This window comes from Zeus faber, assembly GCF_960531495.2.
Source record: "Zeus faber genome assembly, chromosome: 17".
Lineage (NCBI taxonomy): Eukaryota > Metazoa > Chordata > Actinopteri > Zeiformes > Zeidae > Zeus > Zeus faber.
Window position 1 is genome coordinate 23,194,352 of NC_137204.1, and position 11,309 is coordinate 23,205,660.

Genomic DNA, 11,309 nt, shown 5'->3' on the forward strand with positions numbered 1-11,309 from the left:
CTGACATGTCTGCAAATGTAACTGTAACAGGCCCAAAAAAAAAATAAAATAAAAAATGCGCTGTCCTCGCACGGACACACTGTGTTCCTGTTGTCCTGAAAGGCCGCTCTTATACCTGCCTTGCTCGTCCACACTAGGACTCCGTACGAGTACATGCGCTTAAATTTTTCAGCGTTTTCAGGATATGAGGGCGTTTTCGGAGCACCAGCGGTCCTGACAGTTCACTTAACTCACTCTGACTCGGCGGCTCTTGAAATAGACCCACCCCATAAACTATGGACAAGCTTTGACGGCCGTCAGGGCTCCCCGCCAGGCGAAAGAAAAAACAATAATTAGGGGGGAAGAAAATAAGATGGATCATCTTACGGACTTTGAAGATATATCCGGTGTCCGTTATTATATTTGTTATGATCATCGTGTTATGACTACAGCTGCCGAAACGATGACATCACCCATCGCCCCGTCTCCGCAATTTGAGCCGATTGCGATCGTTTGGCCGAAGCTTTTACGAATTCCACAGTCGTGTCTTTTCCTCCCAATGTCAAATCCAATTTAGCCAGTGTGAGAAATGTGTCAACAAATACAATGAGAATTTGGACACGTGTTGGGTTGAGTTGGAGCAGAATACAGTGTCTAATAATTCAAAAGACAGTGAAACCGTTGATTACGATCATTGGTACGTGTTGCGTTCCTTAGGTTGCATGTTTCTCCACGAACTCGTTGTCGACAACAGGCCATATCGAACATATTAAACTCCATAACTTGAATATCTTCTTACGATGCCCCCTTTTTATTGATCTTTTTCTTCCCCCAAACATAGCCTTTGAACATCTTTAAAAGAAGCCTCCGCACAATGAACCGTGCGTGCCCGGCGTCATACATAGCGTGTCCAATGGGTTTTCATCCTGTTAGTCAGACATGGACATAGAATATACTATTATCAAAAATAACAAAAAAACATTCATCTCTCTGACTGTTTGCCTTGAAGTAAGAAAGTACAGCTTGCTGCAAAGTTAATCGTTTCCATTTTTTTATTTAGTTTTTTTGTTGTGATCAGGCCCTGGTCATATATTTAGATTGTAAAAAGAAAAGGAAGCTTTGCGTGGTGTCCTTATTATGTATTAAAGTACATATGTCCCTACGCTGCTGGATTTGCTCACCCTGAGATGATAATGTGCGTTTATCATTTCAAATAAGCGCCGGTTGATGATCAAATCAAAATAGATTTGTTATCAATACGGAACTTGAACTTTTAATGCTCACATGATACCTCCACCGAGACCTGCACCATTCCAGTGGTGTTGCCATAACAACCACCCTTCTCCCATTCGAATGAAAAACAGTGGGACCTCGACTTACGACTGTAATTCGTTGTATAAGGACGGTCGTATGTTAAAACAGTCGTATGTCGAAGAATTTTTTTCCCATATGAATTATGAAATCATGAAGGGTGAAAATAAACAAAATACACAAACACAGTAAATATGAAAGAAAATATCCATAAGCCACGAACTACATGCACACACCATGTAGGTTGCTCGCTGACTGACTGCTGACTGACTGACTGCTGCATGACTGACTGCTGACTGACTGCTGGCTGACTGACTGACTGCATGACTGACTGCTGCATGACTGACTGCTGACTGACTGACTGCTGCATGACTGACTGCTGACTGACTGACTGACTGACTTACTGACTGACCGCGCCAACTGCTAATTTCCACGCTCGTATCTTGGAGCAGTCGTTTCGCAAGTCGAGACAAGTTTTTGCGACGCTGCTGGTGTCTTGTATTAGTCGTAAGTAGATGCAGTCGTCAGTGTAGGTACCACTGTACCACAAAAGCGCAGAGGCATAACAGATCAGAATAAAGGATCCTCGGGTTCGCCTCAAACCCTCTTTCTTCCAGGATTTTTCCTTGTTTGTTGGGTTTTTTTTTTTTTTTCACTTGACACATTTCTCTTTCTTTCTTCCCTCTCATGTTCTTCTCAAAGATACTCCCAAATGGCCGACAAACAAAAGGTCCAAAAGATTTTTTTTTGTTTTTTTTGCGTTTTCTTTTTTTTTCTTCACGGCTTGAAGAGTTCCCCCAAAACTGTCTCGGTTACTCACGTTGTTTGTTTTTTGCAAAACACAGACATCGGAACGTGGAGCTGTTTCGCTGTGGAGACAAAAGATGGAAAGATAGGCGAGAAATGTCAGTGCTGCAGCAGCCCGCATGAAAAATAGACACTAATAATAGAGTAAAAAGAATAAAAAATAGTAATAAAAGAAAACCGCAATAACAATAAAAATGAACAATAAACGAAAAGAAGAAACCTCACCAAAAAACAGAAGAATTAAACATGGAACTTTAAATTATTGACAATATATAATACATATGTAATAATATAATGACCTAACAATAAATATAAACATAAAGAATGAATTACCCCAAAAAATAAACCATAAACGAGGTAAAAAATGTGTTCATCCGTCCAGTGAACTTTAGTAATGCGGTTTTATTACATTACCCCTCGTCCTCCCACGCTTCTTGGCATTTTTCGATATTGTGCAATGGGTGGAGAGGAAATGACTTTTTTTTCTTTCGAGGATTATTTCGGGGGCACGTTTCTGTAGCTGACCCGGTCCCATGTGACCGTCTCCTTTGGACAAAGGGGCCAAGATCCCGCTGCAGAGTCATGAAAATTAAGATCCTTCAATTATTATTATGATTTATTTGCCGCCGGACCACTTAAAGCTCCATATGCGATTTTACTGTCGGTCGTTCTGAGTTGGACCGCGGTTCGTTTTCCGGGCGGCGGCGGCGGCGTAGAAGGTGCCTCCAGACGGAACGCCCACATGTCAGCTCTGCTCCTCCGTTCACCCCTCTGTTTTGGCCTCGTTCCCTCGTTCCCTCTCCTCACGTCCGCTGCTTCACGCTGGGGCCGTGAGGACGTTGCCGGCAGAGTTATGAACCAGCTCCTCCACGCGGCGTCGAGGGCCTTGCCCTCCCGTCTCCACTTCTTTTTCTACGTGTTTTTGTTGATGCCGTCGCGAAAACATGACCCGCCGTGGAATCATGTTCGTCTTTTGTGCCGTAAACAAACAACTTTGGGGACGAGGCGAACAAAAGACCTATATTGAAATCGACTGCATGTTTTGGGGGGAAAATAAATTGACTTTCCAGAGCGCGACTGATCTTCAAAACTCGTCCCTTTCGTCTGCCGTGTTGCGTCTCATAGCGTTCCGCTGAAATAATCAGAATAATTTGTTTGTTATTCTCATATGTTCCATCTGCTGCGGCAGACTAGACTATATATTTTACATGGCCTGCCAGTTGGTTTTTAAAGTGATTTCCATAGATCATAACAGGTAACTTTAGTTTTATTATAATTATTTTATCGCCTCAAATTCATTGAATCAATTTTTTTTTTCCCATATTATTTAAATCAAAAAAACACCAACATCGCGATGGTTTAAAAAGGCGTGTCCATTCTAGGACCAGATAGGAAGAGATGCAGTGGTTGAAGGTGCCTTTAAACGGGCAAACAGAAACTGTCCACGTCCAAAGCCATTTCCCACGTCGTAAAAAGACGACAGCGTGGCTTTAGCGGACGGAGTGACTGTTATGGCTGGTAGTGATAACTCAGCGGTATTTAAACATACTGTAGGGAACACACATAAATTACTGACGGAGGAGAAGAAGACCCTGGGCGTCCTTCGTCCTTTCCGCTAATCCCCTTTTTCTTTGACACATGGAGATTCGGGCCCCGCGCCTCCATCCATCCCTTCTGGATGGAGGAAGGGGTGGATTGTAGATGGTACAAAAACAAATCCGTGCTTTGAATACGTTGCGATGACTTTTAATGAATATACTGTAAACCTGAAGTCAGGAAGTCTCCAACTCAAAGTACTTGGCGTCCATGTATGGGCCATGTTGTCTCCTAATCGGGAGTAATCGTTGAAAATAACGGGTTATGATAAAAAAAAAAGGTTCCTTATATTTTACTCCATTTTATACCCTGAAAACAACAAGTAAAATTGGGTATTTTCAGATAATGGCACAGATATGGCATCGTAACTGTTTCTGATGTTCTAAATCTGTGTGTACAGTCTTCTGCATGAGACCAGATGGAGCATATGGGGGGAAAAAAAGTTTAAATTCCTGGACAAAACGGCCTTGAATACTCCAGGAATATTCAATGGCCCAATACATATTGTCTCCATTGAATATTCCTGGAATTGTAATATCTGCTAATTGGTGTTTGTGTCAACTTTGAAATGTGCTTCGCTATGTATTCATCTAATTGCACCGCAGCGTGCAGCTTTCATAAGATCGAGCGATGTTTCACCAAAATGTGTGACCTGTCCAATTCAGTGACGCTTACGTTAGTTGCCGTGCGCTCTGTGAAATACAGAACTTAAAAAAAAACAGCCACATTTCACGTTTGTCAGGAATGAAAATTGAAGTCTGTAAAAAAAATGCAGAACAAAGTTTCGGTAGCGGTACCTCCATCGTCGAATCCATTTGACTGTAAGAAAGATGCCTGATAACCAGGGACGTTCCTAACGACTAACTTCCCTGACGTTTGAACGGTAGTTTAATCTTTGACTAGTCGACTAGTCTAAAAGTAAGAAAACACTCGGAAAAACCAAATTGAGCGCAACTTAATCTATAGGTTAAACATTATATAACATTGTAAATTGTATAATATTGTAAACATCGTATGTATCAAATATTGGGTATATTGTGAGAGCCATTTGAAACCGTGAATCACATTCTTCAATAACCAAATGGTTTATTGAATCCCGCTGAAATGTGTCCTACAAAACGTGACAACACACACTAAACACACACACACACACACACACTAAATAAAAGTTACCACATAACAATTATTGAACACAATTTTCAACATAACAAAAAATCTTTAGGAAATGTGCCTGATTATTAAAAGGGTATTTTCAATTTCTTTTTTAATAAAATTAGCGATAAAAGTGCTTAAAAAAAAAAAGAAAACGAGGTCCACTGATCCACGTGACATGAGATGAACAGGTTTATCGGGCTTTTCGACGAGGCGGTGGGCCCCGACCCCTGACGAAGCGCTTTTGCTCAGCGAAATCAACGTGTTGTGGCGAGAGGCTCAGGTTGTGGTGGCCTCAGTCCATTTACAACAAGTCCAGCGGCTGAAAAAACTCTCTCAGCCGGGCGCAGAGGTTTGCAGGCGCACAGAGATGGCGCCCAGTCCCTCCCTGCACCACCGCCACCACCGCACGTGGTTTCTTCGTTCGGGTGGGACACACATCTCCCCCAAAGAAAGAATTCCAAGCAAGTTTTGTTTTTTTTCCCGCCCTTTTGGTCGAGGGTCGTTTCTCTCGGCCAGTCGTCCCGTAGGCCTGCGGCGGCCTTCCTTGTCGGCATCTTCTCTGCCCGGCGGTTGCCAGCCGCCTGCGGGAAGCTGAGGTGCGTGTGGCGAGGATGGAGCGCGCCGGCAAAGCGGCGCCACGCGGCCAGCTGCCTCTGTGTGTTTGGTCGCTGCCGCCGTGTTCTCCAACTCAGCCACTTCACCGGGATCGCCTGCTGAGTTGAGATGGGGGCTGGAGATAATTGAATGGATAAAAATAATCAGTTAAGTAATTAATTGATGACGACACGTTATTCATATTGTTATAGTTATCATCATCATCATCATCATCATCATCACGAGGCTCTTATTATTATTATTATTATTATTATTCACCTATTAATAATTGGATTATCATCATTCTCATTATTATTATTATTATTATTATAGTTAGGGGTCCAAGCCGCAGGGCTGGAACCCAGTTGTTTTGGTTCGGATTTTTATTATTATCTTTCTCCTTGGCATGTTTCCGCCGTAAAGTGTCTCGCACACGGCAACCGCCGGACCCACGCACATGGTTGAGGTCTCGTCGGACCCGCGGCCTTTCAGGGATCTTGTCGTCAGGCTTTGATCCACATCGATCTATGTTTGGAGCCAGAATTAGTCAAAAACTGTCGCAGATTTACCGGAGGTCTCAGAACGCTGGCGTAGCGTGATTAGTTTGTGGAGCGGGACGCTTTGTGACATCATCCAATTTGTTACATATGCGCAGGTTGTGTTTTCGAGAGGAACTGGATGTGAATGGGGCGAGTTACGCGGCGTCGGCTCCATTTGTGTGCGGCGGTTGCTTCGCCCAGGACTCGGGACGACAGACGGCGGGAGTCGATGCTGCGTTCAAAGGAAACTCTGAAAATTATAACCCGCGTCAGTACTAATGCCGCGGTTCACAAAACTCAGAAAACTGTAATTGGTAACAGAGTCGTCATCGCGTCACTTTGTCGTCATTGCCCGACACACGCACATCAAAGCCAGATGTGGTGTATTCTATTACTGACAATTGAATCATTCGGTATACCTTTATCAGGAGAATGAATTGCTGCTGCTAAATTGGACCCTGTGCATTTCTGCCTGCAGCTACATTTAATAATATTATTTCTAATAGGCCTACGTTTCAATCAAATGTAACATATTTGCCTGTTATCTTTACCTGTTCAGCACACGCATGGTAACGGGGAACGCCAATGGCACCGATATGCACCCACACGGAGCAGCGGTGGCACTTTTGAGGGAATCCAGCCCGGGGTGCACAGACTCCATTGTCTGCCATTTGTCATCCGACAGCTCAAACGCCCTGACATCTGATAGTTTTGTCACTGTTCTCTCCGACAGAACAGCGGTGCATGGGCTGGAACGCGTCGCTGACGGCGTGCCGGCGCGTCCTGCAGGATTGCATGAGTTTGTGTGCAGGTTGTGTTTGTGTTGTTGCTCCTGTTTGTTTGTTTGTTTGTTTTTTCGGTCGCAGCACTGTGGTGGAAACGGCCGGCCAGTTTCAAGCATGCACCGATTAGCCGGCTCATGGCGTTCGCCTTCGGTCATCATTTATGGCCAGTTGCAGAGTGTGGGCAAAGCAAGGCATTGGCTCCCAGTCCAGCAAGTCGTCTGCCATTACCACGTTGCTCACATTGTCGTGGCAGTTGTTATCCAGTCCCCACTTTCAGCACCTTGCAGGTGCACTGCAAGTTTTCAGCACTATGTCGCTCCTAAAGTGCACACATCATGAGCACAGCACTTACTAGGGTTCCTTCAATCATAAAAGGACACGTTATTGTCTTGTACGACTCGGTTGTCATGGAAGTCCAACCGTCTGTAATTAGGGCCACATATTCTGCCTCCTCCGTGTTCAGTTTCACCTTTTCTGTCTTTTTTTTTTTTTGATGGTTGCGCTCCAATCTGGATGTGATCATTTTGCGGCCCCGGCACCGTGTATTCTGGCTCAATATGTTCCATTAACTTTCGGAAGCTTTCGCCTTCAAAGTTGAGTGGAAGCATATCGTGCGCAGTCATTGCCGCGATGAGCTGCGTTATCTTTTCAGTCTGAGGTTGAGGCGATAAAGGTTGCATATGGGTTTGCCGAGTTTGGCCAGCACCAGCAACCTGCTCCCCTCGCAGGTTAACGTCCACATGCCTGTGCCGAATATGGCTGCGCATTGCTCCGGTCGAGTGCTAATATGGCAGTTTATTCTGACACAGCCTACATACAACCTTATTTTCATTTTCTTGACAATCAAAATACTGCCAAACCGCGCTGGTTTTTCGAGATGTCATCTTTGTCCCATTTTCCAGCTCGCTGGTATACCAGGGCGAACGGAAGGTCATTTTTTTTTTTTGTTTAATCCGGCGTATGTAATTTAAATGTATACAGTAATAAAATTAAAATTTAAAAAAATTAATCTGTATGTACAGTAATGTGTACATTAATAATATAATTTGAATAACTAATTTCTTTATCCACCTTATGTAATTTAAATGTGTACATTAATAATATAATTATAATAAGTCATTTTTTAATCCGCTGTATGTAATTTAAATGAGTACATTAAGAAAATAATTATAATAGGTCCTTTTTTAATCCGCTGTATGTAATTTTAATGTGTACATTACTAAAATAATAAGTCCTTTTTTATCTGCGGTATGTAATTTAAATGCGTACTTTGATCAAATATTAATTATACGTTTAACCGACTCGTATTTCTGGTGCCGACGACTAGTTGACAAATCGCGCACGTCCCTACTATTAACGTCTAGTTAAATGAATACTATTATCTACTATCTAACTCTTGCGTTCCAGGTGATAGACTGTCAGGGATATTCCAGGAAAGCAAATAGCCCTAAATGATTAAAAAAGAAAAAAGAAAAAAAATCTGAAATTTGGCAAGTAGCCCTGGTCAAATTAGGATAATCCACTCCCAAGTGTCTGTTTATCTACCCCCATTTGGTGCCTTATTTAAATATATTCACCCACCCTGACGTTCATTACCCATTAATGTGACCTGGGGAATCCGTCTCTGATTTTTTCCGCTTCAAGTCGTGTCATAGTAATTGATAGTGTTCATAATTATACCCCCGATGTTACTTCAGGTCAATTAAATTTGCCGGTGAACTTTAACACGTCTTGGAGGAAGGCTCAGCCCTGCCTCGCTCTGGGAGGCTCTCATCCGGGCGAACGCGGCGCCTTTCCACCGCAAAGTTATTTAGATAATGGAATTCTCCCAGCGTCGGGTTGCCTCGCCATCGATCCAAGTCACTCACCTTTCGCTGCTGATCAGAAACCCATTTAAAATCAAACACATCTGACTGGCTGTTTAAAGGGAGGGCCCTTGTATAGCCCGGGCGTAGGGGAGTGAGAAGAAAGCGAAGAGGAGGAAGAAGGAGGAAGGAGAACAAAGGGGAGATGAGGGTGAAATATGCAAGAGCGGTACTATTTGGATGTAATTGGAGTAGATGATCATTTAGCACAGATTAGCACATGGTTTATTCTCTTTTCAGCCACCTGTCTTAGGGAAATAAACAGTTGTGCACAAACAGTTGTTCGGCAAGTGTTAGTAGATAACAAAATGTGTTTTGGAGTATATAGGACATTTTTAAAGGATATGTGTGAAGGATGTTCACTTGAGGGCTCTAATCTCAAACCCGTAAACACAGAACTGTTAATAAGCAGAAGCACGTTAAGAGGCGCGGCAAACATGAACAGGTACGCCAGTCTCAGGGGCCCGGAGTCCAGGGAACTCCTGGAATGCCTTGGATGTCTTGGCGACACTCAGCGTGTCCACTGTGTCTCCCCCAGGATTGGCTGAGTAAGTTTGGCTACCTCCCTCCTCCTGACCCTGCTACCGGTCAGCTCCAGACCAAGGAGGCCCTGACCAAGGCCATCAAAGCCATGCAGAAGTTTGGAGGGCTCAAGGAGACCGGCATCTTAGGTATGTGGCTACGCGGTTGGTGGGTGGAGGAACGAGTGGGTGTAAGTAAGAAGAGAGTGGGTGAGGGAGTGGTCATTTGAGTGAGCTAAAAGGTCAATGAGTAAATGAAACAAACAGAGCAAATTCTGCACAGTGCGTTGAACGTGATCACGCACACACATCACCATCACATCACATGTTTTATGTATATGTTTACCTGAATGCAGTGGTGTTGAAGTGGTTGTGGGAGTGCATTCGCATTGGTCGTCATCGTAATTCTGTGCGTTTCACACAGTGGCGAGAACAGAAAGGCGTAATTGGCGCGCAAGCTTCACCTATCCATGTCCTGAATTAATCTGTACCGGTGTTCTGATTAACCCTAATCTTTCCCATCTGCTACAGCAGACTAAGCCATATTTTTTACGCGGCCTTTCAATTTCTGGTAACAGTAGTTCTGTTCTCTGTCAGATGAAGACACACTGGGCCTGATGAAGACCCCCAGATGTTCTCTGCCTGATGTGTCTGAGCCAGAGGGGCTGATGGGACGCAGGAGACGGGGGCTGACGCCTCAGAACAAATGGAATAAGAGACACCTCTCCTGGAGGTAAGACGCATGGAGTGCAGCGTTACTGTATCATAGCCCTTATGCACTAGGAACGATACCTCAGGCCACAGAAAAAATAAATTAAGAGATGATGGATGTGCTATAGGTCATACATTGTAAAATACAGCATAATTTGACTGGTGTTCTACATCGATTGCACTATAATATAAAAAAAACAAACAGAAAAACACCTCAAGCCTTTCTCAAGGGATGGAACCAGACAATTGTGGGCTCAAAATAAATGTTTTAATTATACACCTAAAAATGTAGATAGAAACACTGTTCGATTGTAGAAGATACCGGAGAGAAATATGGTTGCCTCCATGCATCCTTTGTCTGTATCATCTGGATTTTTGAGTTGAGTTACCAGCATCTGTACTAGTGTTCTCCTGGGCTCATTACCTTACCATGGGCGTATGAAGTTCAAATCGCTTCACTGGAGTGACCCAGATATCCCAGCGTTCAATTAGACCACGACGGCATGACAGAAGGAAACACAAAGACCTCACACAAATGTGTTTAAGCACTTAATATGCTAGCTTACTGAACATTCTGGAGTGAAAGTACAGCTGCCGTATGTTTTCAAGGGAGAGATGTGGTTTAAAATGCTTTACGATAGATCCCAAGCCGCAGAAGAAACATGGTTTGCATGAGCTGATGTATATTTTTCAGTCTGAAGAGACACTGTCTTCATAAGCTACTGTAGATTCTTGAGTCATAGAAGAGAGACTGTCTCAGTGATCTGCTATCTATACCTTTTGGTCTTAGAGGAGAAATTATTTACATGACCTGTAGGTTCTTGAGTTAGAGAACAGACATCTGTATGAGCTACTGTAGGTTCTTCAGTCGTGGAGGAGTCATTGTCTACATGAGCTTCTGTGTATTTTAGATTCAAAGATGAGTCAATGTCTACTTGAGCTACTATGTATTAGAGAGTCATATCGAGCTGAAAATGGATTGGACTTGATTTCCTTTTTGTCATTGTTTTTTTCCATAGGAGGTTTTAATTTACGAATGCTAACAATATAAGTAATCCTGAAAATCATCTATGGTGATCTATGAATTACTGATGTTTCAACTTAGTTTCTGAGAAATGTTACAGTCATTGAGGAAACACTGTCTACATGAGTTGCGGTAGATTCTAGAGTTGCAGAAGAAGCATTGACAACATGGATGGCAATGAAGTATAGAGGGGTAAAGTATAGATGAATAATTGTAGAATCTAGATACTAAAGATTATAAAGTATTGGTACTAGAGGTTCTAGACTCTGGACACTTCAGGTTCTAATGTCTAGGTACTAGAGGTTCTAGAGTCTAGACACATCAGATTCTAATGTCAAGGTATGAGAGGTTACAGAGTCTAGACACTTCAGATTCTAAAGTCTAGGTACTAGAGGTTCTAGGCCCTAGACACTTCAGATTCT

The 11,309-nt window shown here is 43.2% G+C and overlaps 1 protein-coding gene across 1 annotated transcript in view; it reads left to right on the forward strand.

Annotated features, from left to right (window-relative positions):
- Positions 1-11,309, forward strand: part of LOC307242783 (matrix metalloproteinase-17-like) — a 70,476-nt gene that overhangs the window by 35,211 nt on the left and 23,956 nt on the right. The window contains exons 2-3 of the mRNA XM_080017361.1: positions 9,170-9,302; positions 9,750-9,885. Of these exons, the coding sequence (XP_079873487.1) occupies positions 9,170-9,302; positions 9,750-9,885 (269 nt within the window). The remainder of the gene's footprint in view (positions 1-9,169; positions 9,303-9,749; positions 9,886-11,309) is intronic.